Here is a 21,947-nt window from a genome sequence, read left to right as displayed (position 1 = left end):
TTAGTTTGTTAAAAGAGCTTATCCATTTATTTTCTTCCATATGTACTTATAATTCTTTATCCCGTTTATTAATTAGTCCCATTGGTTTATCATGTCTCCATCTGTATATAACTTTTGCACATTTTGCCATTAGATTTTTACAATTCTTTAGTTCAAATGGATGTATAAGATTTATGGTATTCTCCATCTTGGTTTTCAGGCGGTATTCTGCTAAGAAACCTTTAATTCGCAGATATTTAAATGTTTCTCTGGAGGGAATGTTGAATTCCTCCATAATTTGGTTGAAGGATTTAAGATTATATTCCCACTTTTATATTTTTTAATCCCCCCTCCCCCCTAACCCCCCCCCGATATCAAAGTGTCTATATTTATATTGTCCAACATATCTGATATACTAGAAAATGGGAGTGCGTCTATTATTATTTTTCTGAATCCTTTCCGGTTTGTGAGTTTATCCCACCATCTCGTTAAATCTTTAAGTATCTGAGATTTGGTTCTTGCCTCTTTAATAATTTTTTAGCTCACTTCTAGAACCCAAAATAGTTAGGATAAATTTCCTACCCCAGTTTTTGCTTTTTCCATTTTGTACCATGTTCCTTGGGTTGCTGCATTGTTTTGTGAGAGCATTATATGAAAAAAATCTACTAGCCTGATAATATTGTAAGATTTCTGGGCACCCCAGGCCTCCATCCTGCCTTGACCTGGCCAAAACGATAATTTTAACTCTTGCTTTCTTACCGCCCCATATGAATTTTTTGAAAGGAAGAATGAAGTAAAGAGAGACAGTTTTCTACAGATCATTCTCTACAAGTATAGCCATTTTGGTAGAATGTATGCTTTTAAGATGTTGATCCTCCCTTAAGTTTTAATTAGTTTGTTTTAGTAGAGGTAAGAAATTGGCTTCTATCAGATCATTTAGATCTGAGGTTAGTTATACCCAAATATTTTAGCCTATCCTTCCTTTCAGTGAGCCCAATGTTTTGAAAGTGAATTGCCCTTTTATTCATATTTCTTGCTATAAATGTTGATTTCTCCATGTTCATTTTGTATCCTGATACTTTGGAGTAATTGTTTATCTCCTTCAATAGCTCTGGGACCGAGATTTTTGGTGCTTCTAGTGTTAGTAAGATGTCATCTGCATAGATATTTAGTTTGGTTTGTCCTAACGAATTGGTAAATCCTTTGATTTTTTTTTTTTTTTGTCTTATTAATATTGTGAGGGGTTCTAACACCAGTATATATAGTAAAGGGGAAAGGGGGCACCCTTGTTTAGTCCCATTTTTGATATTGAAGTTTTGTGATGTAATTCCTGAGCCTGTAACCTTTGCTGATGGGAGAGTGGACATGACTTGTACTATTGCTCTGATGATTCCGATTGTTTTAGGGTGGCAAATATGAAACCCCATCCAACCTTTTTCTGTGTCTATTGACAGACATGTTAGAGGGGTTCCACTGTTCTCTGTTTCTTCTTATATGTTTATTATTATTCTGAGATTGTTTATTGGGGACCTCCCTGGCATGAATCCGACTTGATCATGTTCCATAATTATTTTTACTGTTTTTATAATTGTTTTTAAAGTATTAGATTTATTTTATTTCATGTACTATTTCAAGTTCAGATTATCCTTATTTACTCATTTTCATTCTTTGGGTCTGGACTGAGGACTCTGCTGCTTATTCATATGTATCTTATTTGACAGAGCCCAGATATACATTTGAGCTTTCTTTGACTATTTAATGAGATCTAGATAGCTTCATATACTGTCGTACTGTTTTATGAGCTCTTCAAAGCTTAATATCCTGTTATACTTTATTCAATGTTCATTTTCTGGCTATTTTTGTGGCAGCATCAACTACCCACCCTTCAGTAAAGTGTTTGTAATAAGACTGAGGTTCCTACAAAGGGAGGGGAATTTGTTTGATACTTCCTGCCCTGACTGCTGAGTGTGGATTTCAGCTACTAGCTATGCTGCCATTGAAATGACCAGGAACAGATAATTCTGGCAAGTATGGGTAACCATTTTCCTATTTTTGTTCTCTTACTGAAGGTACCTGTCAGAATTCCTCTATGCGTGGTTGATGTCCACGCTTAGTCGAGCAGATAGCTCCCAGATGGCAGAAGAGCGTATAACGGAAGAGCAGCAGAAAGGCAGAAGCAGCAAAAAAACAAAGAAGAAAAAGAAAGGTAATGAAATCCAAATCAAATTACGTTAATTGACTGTTACTTAAACTGAAGAGCAAAAGAGGCTGCTGCAGAAAGCTCCCTGAATACTGTACAATGCAGATTAAAGTGATTTTTATCAGAGCATCACCAGAGTGATATAGTCATTCCTTGTCTATTAAAGCATCAAGTGAAAATACTTTTATTTTGTAACATAGTTGACTTGCTCTACTGGTGGCTCTGACCTGTTTGCGTTTGCAAGATGGTTTTGATAAGGCTTTAATTGTAAGAGCCACTAAAACTATTTGTAGAACAATATAAGCAACCATCATTTTTATTTGAAAGTGAGCCTCTCATCAACTAAACGCAAAGATTAAAAGACCTGCTTCAGTGACTAAACTCAAATTCATAGAATGAACTGCTATAAATTTTCATAGCAAATGTGTAGATGAATATATACTTTCCTGAAGCTTTTTCTGTAGCCAACAACATGGCTGTTGCAGTGGATGCATGCGAATTTTAGGGGAGAGATCACATGTCCTGGTTCTCAAGCTGAGATAGGAGATACATGGCATGACTGGAAGTAAGAGATAAAGTTGGTTGGGGTCCAAGGAGGAAGTCAAAATATGGTATAGGCATGGTAGAGAGTGGGAGGTCTAGAAGAGTAATGGTGCATAGCTGAGACAGAGAACAATAAGTGCTCAGGGAGGAATATAGCACTTGACAGGGCGGAAGGGCAAACAATATTGGCAATCATTTTGCGGGTAGAAAGGTATTGTGAAGGGTTAGGGCCAAATGTGAGGTATATCCAAAATAGGTTTTGAATAGTACTGTGTGTCAAAAGGGAGGAAGGAGATATGGGTAATAGTTTGAGAAGGGAAAGTAGACAAATTAATGTTTTTGGCAAAATGAACAAACGCACATGGCAGAAAGGAAGTGCAGAAGTTAGTATTGTTGGGGCGGGCGGAGTATTCCGCATAGCTGGGGTAGGAGTGTCCATAACATGGTTGGAGAGAGGATTTTATGGTTGGTGTGAGAATACTGTGATACATACAGGGTTCAGCATTTGGTCCTTGGACAGAGTAGTAAGAGAATATGTTTGGCAAACCTTGGCATACTCTGTTTTGCCAGACCTCTCTGCCTTTCAGCTCACTGTAAGTATGAGTCTGCACTATTGTTATAACATCCATGAAACTACCTACCCCACATACATGTACATACACTTTCCCACACTGTCCAGTGCACCCAGACCCAGACACATACAGAGAACAGAAGAGGGTAGTATCAAAGCAAGATGATCATAAGAAAAGAAAACGGTGGAGTAAGTGTAAAGAATGAAGAAATATTGGCATAAATGCGACTATAAAGTGATTGTGTGTGTATTTGTTATATATGCTATTGTGTGTATGTTTTTTGCTAGTACAACATTTTGAATAGTGTATTGGTTAAGGGAGTTCACTTTTTCTTAGTAAAGTGATATGCCCCAGATATGATTGAGTCTGTATGCCCATGCATTGTGGAATGTTAAAATTATAGAAGTAAATAAGAAAGGTGTGTATTTTGTCATATTTATATTATGTCCACAACACCATAGTAATTGCCAAACACAAAGCACATTATACTTCTGACATCACTTTGGCTAGCACACTATGAATTACATGTTATCTTTATAGGGATATATGAGCTGGATTTTCGTCAAGCTATATATTATTTTAAGGGTTCCACATGAAGCTGTTGTCATCAGCAACTTTAGTGAAGTTAAATTAAAGTGCTTAGCTAAAATATTTTCTATATCATATATGCTCTGGTATCCATCATTTCATGTAAATTAGGAGTGGGCTCCTTCCTCTTCTTTGCAACATGCACTAGTATCACCCGTTTAACACGTGTAGCTTTTCTATACTCTGTAATGAATATTATTCATTTTTTTCTTGAAACCTGGTAAGCATTACCACGTAGGTATAGTTTTTTGTTCAGTAACATTTGTAATTCTGAGATTTGTTTTCAGTTTATTTGGGCAGTACACATCTGACATTGATAGAATATTTCCTCAAGTTTGCATGAAAGTGTTATTCACTTTAGTCTGTGTTCTTTCCACAGTGCGCCCTCTGAGTAGAGAGATCACTCTAAGCCAAGCTTATCAAAACATGTGTGCTGGGATGTACAAGGTATATGCAGACACTTCTTGTTTTTATCCTATTTCACTAAATAGATAACTAATTCACATATCCTTTTCTGAGATCTAATTAGTTGTCTGTGTTTTTTTATGGCCCTGTTACCTTGCCTTTGGGGGTCTGTTTTGTCCAAAAGCTCCATATTACTCAGAATCAATTACTTCCAGAGAAAGGGGATATAAACTAATCAATTTAACAAATGTTCCACCTGTGAGGAAGGTCCAAACGAATATGGACCAATTCACTGGTGGAGGAGCACCTATTGGGACACTCCAGGGGTGTCCTGGGGCTTAACCCCTATAGCTTAGAATAGTCAAAAAAACCTCAACTGCTGGAGTGAACCAGACTAGTTAGGTGTACAACTGGATATGATGAACGAAATAATATTGGTAATATGACAAATACCGTATAGTGAAACACCAATAAATAGTAGTGAGAATCTAGCCAAAATGGCTTACCTCTATGTACAAAAAATAATAATAATAAATAGAAGAATGATGCCTATGGACCTACAAGGCTCCCAAATAGCTAACTGGCTGGAGACTTTAATCAGTACAAAAAAATGGTCAAACCCAGAGCTAGGGGCCCATACAGTAGGTATGAGTCCAATGACAAGCATAGGTATCAGGGGTGCTGTCACGTTCAGCTAAACACGGTGCTTGGATCGTGCAGCTGTAAGAGGGGCTATGAACTTGGTAACCAGTGTAATATAAAATCTGATCGACGGTATGCCAAGCAATAGTCTCACTGGAAAAGGGGGGTGTCAAAGATGAGTTTATGTATACTTCTCATAGATGACATAGGGAAGAGGTATATAGATAGAACCTCCCCCTCTATAACTCGATAGCTGTAACACTAAACAAATAATGGTTACAGTATATAACCGAGAAGCCCCAATTAGTACTACTGAGGTATACTTCAGCAGATACAAAACGTGACCCAAACCCTAGTACAAATAGGAGGTAAAAAACACACAAAAGGGTGACTACATGTGTATAACCATACTTAGTATGTTGGTTGCCTACACATGGTGATAGAGATCCCTAAGTGAAAAAACGTGAGTAGAACAGAGAGCCCTTAGAGCCCGACGCGCGTTTCGGTGCTCGCTCTGGATGCACCTTCGTCAGGGGCTAATTTGAGACTGGTCAAAAGTCTCCTTTTAAATGAATCCAAGTCCCAGCCACTTGCTAATTGTCCAATGAAACCGCCGGAATTCAGCGCCAAGCCAACCACGTGGGCGTATGTAAATGCCCTGGGTGGATGGACCAATCACTAATCTCCTCGTCAGACGTCATCTGACGTTTTCTTTCGTATGCACTTTTTCTTATCAACACCAGTTTGTTAACCCAATGTATGCCAAGTGGATTTTGTCCTTATGGCTATTATCATACCGATACATGTGTAGAGTTGTAGCATTTTGCTACATAGCCGTGTTATTAATCAAATCTTTAGATATTGTTACGGGTTTCAGATACACTTAGATCGAGAGTTCGTCTAAAGTGTTAACATAAAGTATTTTTCTTAGCTCTTCCAGCCTCAGAAAAAACTGAACACTTCCCCATCGTTTTGTCCGATTTGTCCCTTTGGGGACTAAGATCGGAAGGAGTAGCTATTGACTTGTAGCGATTGCTAAGAGCCTCCACTGTATTTGGAGTGCCAGTCTTATGCTGACAGCTAGAATAGCATGATAGAGAGATCCTTTATCTTAGGACTAATGGGGGGCTAACAGTACCCAAAATATCTTTAGCATCTGTATCTAAAATGGGTACACAGCTTTCCAATGCGCAAAAGCTTCGGATATACTGCCCTTTAAATACCGAAGGGATGTCAATAAAACAAGCCTCATGCTGTTATGTAGGGTATGTGTTTCTCCACATAGGAGACTTGTGTTGCCTAGTGCATGTATAGGGTTTTGATCGTGAACACCCTATATTGAGTAGCAGTGCTAGCTGGCAGAGCGCCGCGAAATGTACCAGTACTCGCCCTACTATGTCCACCAGGACTGATAAAAGGATGGTACGCATAGTGTTCTATTTGTACAGTGGTTATGTACTGGGGTGTTGCAGGTTGGAGGTAGGTAGTGCGCCCTATGTGTGGATGATCAAATAACGTTGTGATGCTTTGGAGTCAAACCCTACGAGCATCCTGGTGCACACAACTCCATAGACATTCATACTATGTTGGGTAACCACCCCTCTATTACATAGGGGATAATGGAAAGTAATCTCTTATTAGTGTATGGATATCTATACTGTGTGGGGTGGAGATTAGAGGCTGGGCAGGGGCTGGGCGGTTGGGCAAGGGACTTGGAATACAAAAGGTGATAGTTATAGTAGTGACCAGAAGGAACTAGATATTTACAGGTATTTACAATATATACATTTCTATTAAAATTGGTAGTAATCAGTATAGCGTGCTTAGGAAGCTGGATTTATCAGGGCACTTAACGGGAGGGTACGGATCATAGTATTGGTAAGGCATGGCGAGACATTCATCCGTGAATGCTGTGTATGTCCAGTAAAGTACTTCTTGGGATGAAATGAACTCACTATCCTTAGTTGGTGAGGAGAGGTTTCATATAAAGGGGGTGTAGGAGAAGCCCTCATTCAATCCGTTTGGAGATAGGGTTTTTAATGTAAAAATCCAATAGCTTTCTCTTTGGAGCAGTTTGGTATCAATATCACCCTTTCTGGGACCTAGCTTCATCTTTTCAATGCCGTTAAAACGTAGGCCTTGTGCTGAGCCACCATGTTTGAATTTTAGATGTCTGGATATGACTGTGTCGATTTGTCTCGTGGGATTTACCGAGTTTACGTGTTCAAGAATCCGGTTCTTGAATGGTCTAAAGGTTTTCCCTACATATTTTAGACCGCAGCTACATGTTAAGAGATAGACCAGGCCCTCAGTCTGGCAGTTGAAAAAGGTCTTCACTGCATGTGTCTGCAACAAACACCCAGACACATGCAGTGAAGACCTTTTTCAACTGCCAGACTGAGGGCCTGGTCTATCTCTTAACATGTAGCTGCGGTCTAAAATATGTAGGGAAAACCTTTAGACCATTCAAGAACCAGATTCTTGAACACGTAAACTCGGTAAATCCCACGAGACAAATCGACACAGTCATATCCAGACATCTAAAATTCAAACATGGTGGCTCAGCACAAGGCCTACGTTTTAACGGCATTGAAAAGATGAAGCTAGGTCCCAGAAAGGGTGATATTGATACCAAACTGCTCCAAAGAGAAAGCTATTGGATTTTTACATTAAAAACCCTATCTCCAAACGGATTGAATGAGGGCTTCTCCTACACCCCCTTTATATGAAACCTCTCCTCACCAACTAAGGATAGTGAGTTCATTTCATCCCAAGAAGTACTTTACTGGACATACACAGCATTCACGGATGAATGTCTCGCCATGCCTTACCAATACTATGATCCGTACCCTCCCGTTAAGTGCCCTGATAAATCCAGCTTCCTAAGCACGCTATACTGATTACTACCAATTTTAATAGAAATGTATATATTGTAAATACCTGTAAATATCTAGTTCCTTCTGGTCACTACTATAACTATCACCTTTTGTATTCCAAGTCCCTTGCCCAACCGCCCAGCCCCTGCCCAGCCTCTAATCTCCACCCCACACAGTATAGATATCCATACACTAATAAGAGATTACTTTCCATTATCCCCTATGTAATAGAGGGGTGGTTACCCAACATAGTATGAATGTCTATGGAGTTGTGTGCACCAGGATGCTCGTAGGGTTTGACTCCAAAGCATCACAACGTTATTTGATCATCCACACATAGGGCGCACTACCTACCTCCAACCTGCAACACCCCAGTACATAACCACTGTACAAATAGAACACTATGCGTACCATCCTTTTATCAGTCCTGGTGGACATAGTAGGGCGAGTACTGGTACATTTCGCGGCGCTCTGCCAGCTAGCACTGCTACTCAATATAGGGTGTTCACGATCAAAACCCTATACATGCACTAGGCAACACAAGTCTCCTATGTGGAGAAACACATACCCTACATAACAGCATGAGGCTTGTTTTATTGACATCCCTTCGGTATTTAAAGGGCAGTATATCCGAAGCTTTTGCGCATTGGAAAGCTGTGTACCCATTTTAGATACAGATGCTAAAGATATTTTGGGTACTGTTAGCCCCCCATTAGTCCTAAGATAAAGGATCTCTCTATCATGCTATTCTAGCTGTCAGCATAAGACTGGCACTCCAAATACAGTGGAGGCTCTTAGCAATCGCTACAAGTCAATAGCTACTCCTTCCGATCTTAGTCCCCAAAGGGACAAATCGGACAAAACGATGGGGAAGTGTTCAGTTTTTTCTGAGGCTGGAAGAGCTAAGAAAAATACTTTATGTTAACACTTTAGACGAACTCTCGATCTAAGTGTATCTGAAACCCGTAACAATATCTAAAGATTTGATTAATAACACGGCTATGTAGCAAAATGCTACAACTCTACACATGTATCGGTATGATAATAGCCATAAGGACAAAATCCACTTGGCATACATTGGGTTAACAAACTGGTGTTGATAAGAAAAAGTGCATACGAAAGAAAACGTCAGATGACGTCTGACGAGGAGATTAGTGATTGGTCCATCCACCCAGGGCATTTACATACGCCCACGTGGTTGGCTTGGCGCTGAATTCCGGCGGTTTCATTGGACAATTAGCAAGTGGCTGGGACTTGGATTCATTTAAAAGGAGACTTTTGACCAGTCTCAAATTAGCCCCTGACGAAGGTGCATCCAGAGCGAGCACCGAAACGCGCGTCGGGCTCTAAGGGCTCTCTGTTCTACTCACGTTTTTTCACTTAGGGATCTCTATCACCATGTGTAGGCAACCAACATACTAAGTATGGTTATACACATGTAGTCACCCTTTTGTGTGTTTTTTACCTCCTATTTGTACTAGGGTTTGGGTCACGTTTTGTATCTGCTGAAGTATACCTCAGTAGTACTAATTGGGGCTTCTCGGTTATATACTGTAACCATTATTTGTTTAGTGTTACAGCTATCGAGTTATAGAGGGGGAGGTTCTATCTATATACCTCTTCCCTATGTCATCTATGAGAAGTATACATAAACTCATCTTTGACACCCCCCTTTTCCAGTGAGACTATTGCTTGGCATACCGTCGATCAGATTTTATATTACACTGGTTACCAAGTTCATAGCCCCTCTTACAGCTGCACGATCCAAGCACCGTGTTTAGCTGAACGTGACAGCACCCCTGATACCTATGCTTGTCATTGGACTCATACCTACTGTATGGGCCCCTAGCTCTGGGTTTGACCATTTTTTTGTACTGATTAAAGTCTCCAGCCAGTTAGCTATTTGGGAGCCTTGTAGGTCCATAGGCATCATTCTTCTATTTATTATTATTATTTTTTGTACATAGAGGTAAGCCATTTTGGCTAGATTCTCACTACTATTTATTGGTGTTTCACTATACGGTATTTGTCATATTACCAATATTATTTCGTTCATCATATCCAGTTGTACACCTAACTAGTCTGGTTCACTCCAGCAGTTGAGGTTTTTTTGACGATATAAACTAATCATACTGCTAGCAATAGTTTAAATGTAAAGTGAACTTGGTCTATGAAAACGTATTCATTTTTGTATGAGTAGGGTGTATTCAACTTGATGAAAGCTCCCATGATCTTCCACTGGTTGTTGATTTTTATCATGTGTTGTTTAGACAATGATTGCATTCGATATGGATGGCAAAGTTAGGAAACCAAAATTTGAGCTGGACAGTGAACAAGTTCGATACGAGCACAGGTTTGCGCCATTTAACAGTGTAATCACACCACCTCCCGTGCACTATCTGCAGTTTAAGGTAAGGTCTTACTTCTCAATAAATTATATATATATATATATATATTTACACAAAAGCACACAACTCTTAAGGCCGGGATAGGCAGCCTTCTGCACTCCACACGTTGTAGATTACATCTTTCATAATGCTCTTACAACCATAATGCTGGTAATGCATAAATGAAGGTGTAGCCCACAACACATGGAAAGTTGAAGGTTGCCTACATCTTGTTGAAGGGAATCACACACCCTCTTGACTTTCAAAAGAATATATTTTTTAATTTTATAATGTTTCAGTTTATTATTAAACTTTCATCAGGTGCTTATGAAAGTTTAATTGCAAACTGAAATGTTGACAAATCTATCGAACAGTGAAGTAGTGGCAATCTCAGAAATAGGTTTTCCGTTACCCCCATTTGGGGCTCCAGCTGAGATCAGTTCTCACAACATGTGTGTAAACATCTGTGCTCAAGATTCCACTAGCCATTGACGAGTAGAAATTAAACTCTGATACTTGTGTCATGGATCCACCATGCTTGCAGTGGCAAGTAATTTATCAGCTTGCCTAATTGTGTGGAACTTTAATTTTTGTGCATGTGTGCGCACCCCACAAAATAATGTGTGCGCGCGCGTATGTATTACAGGAGTATTGCAGTATGGCACAGATGATATATTGGTGAATACTAGTTATACCCTATACATGTAGGTATGTGGACCTGGTATGCTTGCCTTGTTTTTTTCTGTTAGGTTATTCTAGAGTTTATCTGTCTCTATAATAAAACCATCAACAGTTGTTGCTGTTTGTTTTGTTTTTTTTTGTTTGTTTTTTTTTAGAAATTATCCAGTATTTGTACGATTTGACATTTTCATTTAAAACGTATACGTGACTCACATTTTTTTTTGTCTTCTGCTTCTTCTTCTTTATTACAGGAAATGTCTGATTTAAATAAATATAATCCTCCTCCTCAGTCTTCAGACTTATTCATGGCAGCTAGCAAACATTTTCAGCAAGCAAGGATGATTTTAGAAAATATTCCCAATCAGGATCAAGAGGTGAGGTTTTTTTGGTTTTGGTTTTTTTCTTGAGCACCTTTCTTTTAATTTATTTAATTACGCTTTTAAAGCAGAGGCTATCCAGTTGTAAACTGCACACCCACTGAGGCCAAACATATTAGGGTTTGGTGTTGGCATTAGAGAAAATCTGGAGCAAAGTACTAAACTTGGAACAATCACCATGGGATGTTAATGTTGATTGGCTCACATTTAGAACAATTGCTGTTTATATCTAAACCCCAACATCTAGTTTTGATATATGCAGGATACATTGAGTAAAATTGAAATGACTGTTTATTTAAAAAATATTAGTGAGAAAGACACATTTTCATACAAGTTAGAGTATAAATTTTGGGTTCTGTGTGACCTCAAATATTCTGGTATATCGTTCATATATGCAATGGTGTCTTGTTAGGTTATGCATTTAAATGTTTTGATTGTATATATTTGCTTTTTTGTTTAGGTCACTGAGATTCTAAAGGTTGCCAAAAACAATATTGTCGTCATGAAGTTGCTTGCTGGGGGTCATAAAAAGGATTCAAAGGTAAGGTTGCCGCATGCACATTTCTGTGTTTTCAGTATAAATGGCACTGTGCATTCTCCTACATAATATAAGTGGTCTGTTTTAACCCATTAAGGAAAATGACTGGATTATTCCATTATGATGGTCCTACCCTTAAGGACCCATGACAGAATTATTCCGTCATGTTGCTTTTTACCAGGAGGTACTGTTTCCCTACTGGTTACTGGGGATCTCCAGGTATCACTTGAGAACTGGGGCTCCCATCTGTCAGCAGGGGCCACAATTAATGGCCCCATGCTGACTGATGAGCTGTGTACTTTACTCAGAGTGCTGCACACAGCCCTTTAAATTAGCATGTTCAGCCACTGTCTTGTGACATCTTTACTGACTTCACTGTGGGGTCTGAGAAGACCCCGCAGCAGCAAGACCAACAGCTGAAGAGGATGATCGGTGCTGGACTATGCATGGGACTTTTAAAACCGCAAGGGAATAAGTCTGGTGACATTGATGTCAGAAAAGCAAATCCCTCTAACATGATCTCTAGATAGTTGCAGTGGTTAGGGTTATTAATTTAGTTGGTGTTTAGGGTTAAATTTAATGTTAACGTTTGGGTTTAGGGTTAGCTTTAGCTAGTATTAGTGGTTAGTGTAGTGTTAGTATTTATGCTTAAGGTTAGGGTTATAGTTATTGGTTAGGGGTAGGGTTATGGTTGGCATTGGGGTTGGTGATATAGACTTTTACTTTTTTTTTTTTTTCCTGCAATCTGCAAGTAAGTAATATGTCCCTGTATTTTGCATAAACTTTACCAAGGTATACATAAGGGGATATTGTTGTACTCAGGAGATATAGCATAGTACAGTTTAGGGAATTTTGCTAGAGTGGCAAGATTTAAACAATAAGCTGCAAAAATACAATGTGTATTCAAAAGTTAATACCAAATACTTTGAAAGAAAATGGTTAAAAAAATTAAAATGGGACATAATGCTCAAAATATCATACGGTTGTCCCCATACTGTCCACATTTTCAAATGGTTTGCATATATGGAGAAATGTAAGTGTGTGAGCTGCTTAAATGTCCCAAAAAGGGAGATACTGTTAAAAGTTAAAAAGTTAACTACTGTAGTACAAGCTCTTGGAGTATATAGGCCATAAACATAGCACAATCATTCTATTCCCTGACAAGGAAAAATGCTTAAAAATGGAGGCCAGCTCGCAGCAGTCCAGGTCTGGCCCAAACGCCACTCCATCTGCCCAAGGCAAAAGGCATAGCCCGCACTCACCCACTGATCCAGTGTAGTCGGAAACCTGTAATATCACAAGGTGCGCCAAAAGTCGCCTAACCACCCCAAAGTACCCCCAGTGTAATTATTGCAGTTTCTCAATAAATGGTATGAGTGCTAATAGTGTCATTTTATTAATCACTAGGATCTGAGGAGCTCCTGCAAGCTGTGTCCTAATCTATCAGCAAGCAAACACAGCCTATTGACACTTTTTACATAGCCATCTAACAGACAATCTCTGCTAAATATTGTAGTAAAATTGTTTTATTACACACACAAAACTATTTTTTTTAAATGTGTATTTCGTAAACTTGATGTGTACTCCCTCTGTACAAAAATCCAGATTGTGTTCAGTACTATCATCGGAGTACAACAATATAACTAATGTATGTCTTTGCTATTATCCAGTGAAGCTACAGCGTCATACAAGAGATCTGACCATTCCAGAATTTTTATAGATGGATTTGATAGGCTTATATGTCTCATTTTCGGGTTTTATTGCAGTTTGACTGTTAAAATTGCTTTCACAAATGGAGGGCCATAATGGTGTGGACACTCCAGTGTAACTCATATGGTGCAAATTGTGCCTTAAAAGGACACTCAAACACAGTTTAAATACGAATAATGGTTTAGTAGATATACCCCAAAATAAAACGTACATGCATTCGACTATGCATTTTTTTTCATTGAGGATATATCTAAAAACCGCTTGCAACTGCAGAACTCTTGTCTGCTTCCTTTGCAAACCCTTTTCTTCTAACCCCGCCCAGACATTATGTGGCTGTTTAATAATAGACTTCCAATGCAGCTTAAAGGACCACTATAGGCACCCAGACCACTTCAGCTTAACCCCTTAAGGACACATGACGTGTGTGACACGTCATGATTCCCTTTTATTACAGAAGTTTGGTCCTTAAGGGGTTAATGAAGTGGTCTGGGTGCCAGGTCCAGCTAGGTTTAACCCTTTTTTCTATAAACATAGCAGTTTCAGAGAAAATGCTATGTTTATAATAGGGTTAACCCAGCCTCTAGTGGCTGATTTTCACAGTGAGAAGACTCCAGCGTCCATAGGAAAGCATTGTGAATGCTTTCCTATGATACTAGCTGAAGGCGCGAGCTGCTCGTGCCGCGCATGTGCATTCAGCCGAGGAGGAGGAGAGTTCCCTGCCCGGTGCTGGAGAAAGTGGTAAATTTATCCCCTTCCACCCCCTAGAGCCCGGCACGAGGGGGGCCCTGAGGGTGGGGGCACCCTCAGGGCACTATAGTGCCAGGAAAACGAGTATGTTTTCCTGGCACTATAGTGGTCCTTTAATGAGAAGTCTTTGCAAGGCAGGTGCTCTGAGCAATTGCTGCCTCCACTGAGCTAACCAAACCAGGAAGTAACAGGACTGGTTGTCTGATTGGAAGCCAGGGGGTATAGCCAGTATAATTTATGAAAGTGTAAATAGAAAAAATTGTTGCTGGCAAAAAAAGATATATATCAGATAACTTGGAGGTCTGTACCTACAGAGCTCTATAGTGACGTGATGTATATCTAATGGGAGTATATGGGGGAGAATCAACTCCCTAATATCTTAGATGATGCTCCTGCAAAGTGATCGCCTGACAATTGTCTTTATTTGATCCTTTATGGTTAGCAAGATGTCACCAACTGAAAAGTCACCCATCAAGGGTTAACAGAAAAAATTCCCATAGAAACATTAGGACAGTATGAGTAAAAGAGGGGGAGTGGGTTAAAGCTACAAAGTTGCAGTCAAAAATGCAAATACAAGTAACCCCTTAAGTACCCCTTGAGTAGCCCCTTGTGTATGGGTTATATACAAAAGGGAGATATGCGTTTGAGGGCTGCCAAGACACTCCTCTAATTTCTGTATAGGAGAGGAAAAACTCTGCGCTAGTCCCTATTGCTCTCCCAACACCTTCGAGGGTGTTCTAATCTATAACTCCATCTACAAGGAAAAAGTATATACTGCCTTTAGGGTTATATACTTTTAGGCAGTATATACTTTTTCCTTGTAGATGGAGTTATAGATTAGAACACCCTCAAAGGTGTTGGGAGAACAATAGGGACTAGCAGGGGCGGACTGAGAACCCTCAGGGCCCCCGGGCAAAATAAATCAAGGGCCCCCTTACAGGTCCCACCCATACTCCGCAGCAAGCGCCACCCATGTCCCGCTCCATGCACCGCCTCCAGCCACACCCTACACAATCTTTAGACACAAGGAACAAAAGTGCAATAATCCCTTCGAGGCCCCAGTAGAGACTACAATTGAGGGCTAATGGGCCATGGAGGGGGGTCTTTCTAGCAGAGGCTATCTCAGTGTCCTTTAGAGAGTGTGTTAGAATCCCCTCCAGGCCCTATTAGAGACTACAATGGAGTCTAATAGGCTTGGAAGGGTTTTTTTTTCTAACAGAGGCCATCTCAGTGTCCCTGCTGGAAACAGTCACCTCCAGGCCCCAATAGAGACTACAATTGAGGGCTAATGGGCTATGGAGGGGGGGAGCATTCTAGCAGAGGCTATCTCAGTGTCCTTTAGAGAGTGTGTTAGAAAGAATTTCCTCCAGGTCCCATTAGAGACTACAATGGAGTCTAATGGGGCCTGGAGGGGGCTCTCAACACAACATAGCTCGCTGATACCTAGACCAAGTTGGCTCCTCTTACCTTAATTACTGTTGCTGGCTGACAGTCTGTGGGCTTGCTGGAAGGCTGTGGGCTTGCTGGCAGGCTGTGGGCTTGCTGGCTACTGCCGGCAGGCTGTGGGCTTGCTGGCTACTGCCGGCAGGCTGTGGGCTTGCTGGCTACTGCCGGCAGGCTGTGGGCTTGCTGGCTGCGGCTGGCAGGCTGTTGGCTTGCTGGCTGCGGCTGGCAGGCTGTGGCTTGCTGGCTGGCAGGCTGTGGCGTGCTAGCTGCGGTTGGCAGGCTGTGGGCTTGCTGGCTGTAAGCCTAACTGGTGGCCTGTGGGCTTGCTGGCTGGCTACTGGCCAGCCTGTGGGCTGGCTGGCTGGCCGGCCAGTGGGCTGGCTGGCTTGCTGGCTACTGGGGCACTTGTAGATTATTTAAAGAAATAATCCATGCACAATAACCACTACTGCTCTGTGTAGTCCAGGGGTAGGCAACCTTCGGCTCTACAGATGTTGTGGACTACATCTCCCTTGATGCTTTGCCAGCAATATGGCTGTAAAAGCATTATGGGAGATGTAGTCCAAAACATCTGTAGAGCCGAAGGTTGCCTACCCCTGGTGTAGTCGTTATGGTGCCAGGAGGGCCGGGCCCCCCTCCCAGAGTAAGTAGTCAAACCGTTTAAGAACAGTTTGACAACTTACCTGGGGTCAGCTGGGATATGAGGCTGTAGTAGGGTATAGGAGCAGTGGTGCAATGTTTAAGGGGTGCAGTGTGTGTGAAAGGTTCAGTGTGTGTGAGTGGGTGTAGTGTGTGAATGTGTAGGTTGTGTGGGGCAATGTGTGTATGAGGGGGCTGTGTATGTGTGTGGCAATGTTAGTATGGGGGGCTGTGTGTGTATTGGTGGGCAGTGTATGTGTGTGTGTGAGGCAATGTGTGTAAATGTGTATGGTGTGTGTGTGTATGGGGGGCAGTGTGTGAATGTGTATGGTGTGTGGGGGCAGTGTGTTTATGGGGCTAGAGTTCACTCTCACCACTGCGACCACCAGGAATCCCTGGTGGTCACAGTGTTGAGAGTGAACTCTAGCCCGTAGTTTACTCTCGCCAGAGCCGTAACGTTGCCGTGGTAACCGCGGCAACGATCTGTGCTCGCGCAAGAAGGTCCCAGAGGAGCTGCAGGCTGAGCTCCCGGGTCCTCTCTTCCTCCCTCCCCTGCCGGCTGCCCGCACGGTGCCTGCGGACAGGGGAGGGGGCAATTGCCCTCCTCTTACTCCCCCCTCCCCCTCTTCTTACCCCCTTCTTACTCCCACCCTCTTCTTACTCCCCCCTCACTCTCTTCTTACCCCCTTCTTACTCTCCCCCTCTTCTTACTCCCCCCTCCCCCTCTTCTTACTCCCCCTTCCTCTTTTTACTCCCCCCCCCTCTTCTTACCCCTTCTTACTCCCCCCTCTTCTTACCCCCTTCTTACTCTCCCCCCTCTCTTCTTACTCCCCCCCCCTCTTCTTACTCCCCCCCCCTCTTCTTACTCCCCCCTCTTCTCTTCTTTCTCCCCCCTCCTCTCTTCTTTCTCCCCCCTCCTCTCTTCTTACTCCCCCCTCCTCTCTTCTTTCTCCCCCCTCCTCTCTTCTTTCTCCCCCCTCCTCTCTTCTTACTCCCCCCTCCTCTCTTCTTACTCCCCCTCCTCTCTTCTTACTCCCCCCTCCTCTCTTCTTACTCCCCCCTCCCCTCCCTCTCTTTTTACCCCCCCTCCCCTCCCTCTCTTTTTACCCCCCCTCCCCTCCCACTCTCTTTTTACCCCCCCTCCCCTCCCACTCTCTTTTTACCCCCTCCCCTCACTCTCTTTTTACCCCCTCCCCTCCCACTCTCTTTTTACCCCCTCCCCTCCCCTCCCACTCTCTTTTTACCCCCTCCCCTCACACTCTCTTTTTACCCCCCACTCTCTTTTTACTCCCCACTCTCTTTTTACCCCCTCCCCTCCCACTCTCTTTTTACCCCCTCCCCTCCCACTCTCTTTTTAACCCCCCTCCCACTCTCTTTTTACCCCCCACTCTCTTTTTACTCCCCACTCTCTTTTTACCCCCTCCCCTCCCACTCTCTTTTTACCCCCTCCCCTCCCACTCTCTTTTTAACCCCCCTCCCACTCTCTTTTTACCCCCCTCTCTTTTTACCTCCTCCCCTCCCACTCTCTTTTTACCTCCTCCCCTCCCAATCTCTTTTTACCCCCTCCCCTCCCAATCTCTTTTTACCCCCTCCCCTCCCACTCTCTTTTTACCCCCTCCCCTCCCACTCTCTTTTTACCCCCTCCCCTCCCACTCTCTTTTTACCCCCTCCCCTCCCACTCTCTTTTTACCCCCTCCCCTCCCACTCTCTTTTTAGCCCCACTCTCTTTTTACCCCCCACTCTCTTTTTACCCCCTCCCCTCCCACTCTCTTTTTACCCCCCACTCTCTTTTTCCCCCCCCACTCTTTTTACCTCCTCCCCTCCCAATCTCTTTTTACCCCCTCCCCTCCCAATCTCTTTTTACCCCCTCCCCTCCCAATCTCTTTTTACCCCCTCCCCTCCCAATCTCTTTTTACCCCCTCCCCTCCCAATCTCTTTTTACCCCCTCCCCTCCCACTCTCTTTTTACCCCCGCACACTCTCTTTTTACCCCCTCCCCTCCCACTCTCTTTTTACCCCCCTCCCACTCTCTTTTTACCCCCCTCCCCTCCCACTCTCTTTTTACCCCCTCCCCTCCCACTCTCTTTTTACCCCCTCCCCTCCCACTCTCTTTTTACCCCCTCCCCTCCCACTCTCTTTTTACCCCCTCCCCTCCCACTCTCTTTTTACCCCCTCCCCTCTCACTCTCTTTTTACCCCCTCCCCTCCCACTCTCTTTTTACCCCCTCCCCTGTAGCGTGGCCGAGCTGCTCTGCGGTCCGCGGTGCCCGGCCGGAGTCATAGGAAGGTGCACACTGAGTGTGCACCTTCCTGTCAGTCCGGCCGGGTACAGGAAACAGAAACTCCTGTTCCGCGCGGAACAGGAGTTTCTGTTTCCTGTACCCGGCCGGACTGACAGGAAGGTGCACACTCAGTGTGCACCTTCCCATCACTCCGGACGGGCACCGTGGACCGGAGAGCAGCTCGGCCACGCTACAGGGGAGGGGAGGTGAGGTGAGAAGCTGCAGCCGCCTGAGGCTCTTAAGAGAGCGCTCAGGCGGCTGCAGCATTTAAAGGTGCGGACGGCCCCCTCAAAGTGTGCCGCCGGGCCCCCTGATGGCGGGCCCCCCTCCCGGCCGGGCCCTCGGACCATGTCCGAAGTGCCCGACCGGTCAGTCCGCCCCTGGGGACTAGCGCAGAGTTTTTCCTCTCCTATACAGAAATTAGAGGAGTGTCTTGGCAGCCCTCAAACGCATATCTCCCTTTTGTATATAACCCATACACAAGGGGCTACTCAAGGGGTACTTAAGGGGTTACTTGTATTTGCATTTATGACTGCAACTTTGTAGCTTTAACCCACTCCCCCTCTTTTACTCATACTGTCCTAATGTTTCTATGGGAATTTTTTCTGTTAACCCTTGATGGGTGACTTTTCAGTTGGTGACATCTTGCTAACCATAAAGGATCAAATAAAGACAATTGTCAGGCGATCACTTTGCAGGAGCACCATCTAAGATATTAGGGAGTTGATTCTCCCCCATATACTCCCATTAGATATACATCACGTCACTATAGAGCTCTGTAGGTACAGACCTCCAAGTTGTCTGATATATATCTTTTTTTGCCAGCAACAATTTTTTCTATTTACATATTTATTTGGGTCCAAGCCCTTTGGTGGACTGGCACCACCTTCTGACCACTTTGTCCATTGGTCTCAGAACTCCTCCTTTTTCACCTACACAGGGGTTTTGAGATCACTGGGCTATTTATTCATTTTTCCTAATTTATGAAAGTGTCAATTTCTATTTAAATCTGCACTTTCAGCGAGCTAAAGTGCATCAGACATCTGGAGTGTCCCTTTATAGTGCTTCCATTTTTTCACCAGTTTATGTCAGTTTGTGGTTCATTTTATTTTTTTGCATTTCTTTTTTCACGCGTATAGTATTTTTGCTGGGCATTTTGTAAATCTGATGTGTGCACCTATGACTGTACCCAAATAATCCTCAAACACTTCTGAGTAAAACAATACTACCTCAATGTTACACTGCCATATAAGAGACATTAATAGTTTACATTGAACACTTAGAATTTTAACATCAATTTAATGGGCTAATTTCTTACTTTGGAGCATATTTGCAATTTAACAGTTAAAATTAACCTGTAAATACATACCCGTAGAAAAAACAGACACCATAAAGTATGTCATATGGTATGTTTTGAGCCTTACTGCACAGCAATTTTTCACTAACTTATTTCAAATGTTATGCATTTTTTTTTTTTGCAAATTGGAATTTATCTGATTATTTTCTAAACTTTGTGTTATACGGTTATATAAAAATCACTAAATTGTGCTCAGCTTTATCTTCAGAGAACTGAAAGCCCCCCTTTGTGTACACTTGTCAAGTTTTTGTGAAAATACAGCATTGAATTAGTAACCAGCCCACTGCAGTTTTTCCAAAAATGGCAAAGTGAAGATGGATATGTAATAAGTAGTTAGAATTGAATTAAATGCATTATCATTTTAAATGTTTCACATTAATAATTTAATTGTCATTTGAATGATTGACATAAACATATTTTTAGAAATTGTTATATACCTAGTTGGATTATTGTATAGTCACAGTTAAAAAAAAACAAAAACATTCCATGCAGATAGGAGGGGATATTGAAGTAGGAAGAAAGTTTAACAATCTACCGGTATGTTGATTCACATACCAAAAATACTGCTGCATCCATGTATTCTAAATGTCCATTTGTTGACTTCTAATGTCATTCACGCTGGTTTAATAGCTGGAGAGCTTCCTGGTTGTTCAGTATTAATATGATTTTATTTTATTTTTATTAAAATATATAAAGCAAAAATGTGGGTTCTCTGTATCTCAATAGAAATACATTACACTAAATAAAAACACATCCTAAAAAATTAAAATAAAAAAGCACTGCTCCTGGGATATATGTTCATTATTCAGCTTGCTTTATGAAAGCAAGAAGTTGTGAAACCGGACATTCTCCTGGCATAATGACATGACCTTGTTTACTTTTGTAGCTAGGCTTGTTTTGGACTTACAGACATGCAGGTGCTTTAGTTATTCCACAAGCTAGATTTTGCATTTGGAAAACATAGTAACACCTGCTGAAAGGCCTGCATATATTTAATATTTTTTTTCCTGTTTGTTTTAGATTCCACCTGAATTTGACTTCTCTGCACACAAATATTTTCCTGCTGTCAAACTGGTTTGAATGGTTCCTACAAAGAAGAGACTGTCACATAAATATACAGTGTGTTCTAGACTATTCATTGGAAACCAAATGCAAGACTGACGTGAAAATAGTTTTATTCATAATTTTGTTATTGGTAAAAAAAAAAAAAAGAAAAAATGTTTTTTGGTTTTTTTTTTCCTTTGTTTTTTTTTAAGGAAAGAAAAAAGATTTTAGTTGCTCCCATTTTCATAATTGTGTCTAAACACTTGTTTTTGAATAAGTATTAAATATTTAAGAAATATACTATGTGGGTTTTGTTTTTGTTTTTTAAACTCAGTTTAATTAAAATTGTCCATCATGAGTTAAAGCTTTTCTTCTCCACCCTCTAACATCTTGGGCTTAACTGCTCTCCTTTTCACCATTACAAGATGTCGTCCCTATTTCTCCTATCTGCAGTGTGATTTTGGTCATTTTACGGTCACTTGCAGTCACAGAAAACCACACATACAGAGAGTATCAACCATTAACTGCCATAGTCTTTATTGTTCAAGAAATAAACAATATACATAGTGTGGTAACATTCTGTCATCAAACTAATATGGTGACCAGGGGTCATGTGGCCAAGTTCATATAGATCTTTCTTACAGGGGGATAAGCTTTACCCTTTGATATGGTAATTGGGTAATTCAATACCTTTACAAGTCAGGAAAGAGAGAACCACTTCCCCCTATCCTCATTTCTCTGTTCCTTCTTGGCTGTGCTGCAGAGCAGACGTGGGCAGACGCCATGTGCTTGCATGAGGAACCATGTTACACTCTGTTGCTTCCTTTTCTTCCTTGGTGGATGTGATGTTGGACTTGCAGCAGTGAGCCATTACTAGATGTGAAGGCCTAACCGTGGGTGAGATCAAACGTGTGGGGAAGGGGATTACTATATAGA

The 21,947-nt window shown here is 41.9% G+C and overlaps 1 protein-coding gene across 1 annotated transcript in view; it reads left to right on the top strand.

The window, feature by feature from the left end:
- The window catches only part of NAA35 (N-alpha-acetyltransferase 35, NatC auxiliary subunit), a 60,750-nt gene extending 39,443 nt beyond the window's left edge, over positions 1 to 21,307 (top strand). Inside the window, exons 18-23 of the mRNA XM_063454995.1 lie at positions 2,049 to 2,185; positions 4,262 to 4,329; positions 10,076 to 10,216; positions 11,125 to 11,247; positions 11,711 to 11,791; positions 20,988 to 21,307. Coding sequence (XP_063311065.1) covers positions 2,049 to 2,185; positions 4,262 to 4,329; positions 10,076 to 10,216; positions 11,125 to 11,247; positions 11,711 to 11,791; positions 20,988 to 21,047 — 610 coding nt within the window. The 3' untranslated portion in view covers positions 21,048 to 21,307. The remainder of the gene's footprint in view (positions 1 to 2,048; positions 2,186 to 4,261; positions 4,330 to 10,075; positions 10,217 to 11,124; positions 11,248 to 11,710; positions 11,792 to 20,987) is intronic.
- Positions 21,308 to 21,947: the final 640 nt, after the last annotated feature.

The sequence above is a fragment of the Pelobates fuscus genome, chromosome 5, assembly GCF_036172605.1.
Source record: "Pelobates fuscus isolate aPelFus1 chromosome 5, aPelFus1.pri, whole genome shotgun sequence".
Taxonomy (NCBI): Eukaryota; Metazoa; Chordata; class Amphibia; order Anura; family Pelobatidae; genus Pelobates; species Pelobates fuscus.
Note: the sequence above shows the minus strand (reverse complement) of the source record. Positions and strands in the feature narration are given on the sequence as shown.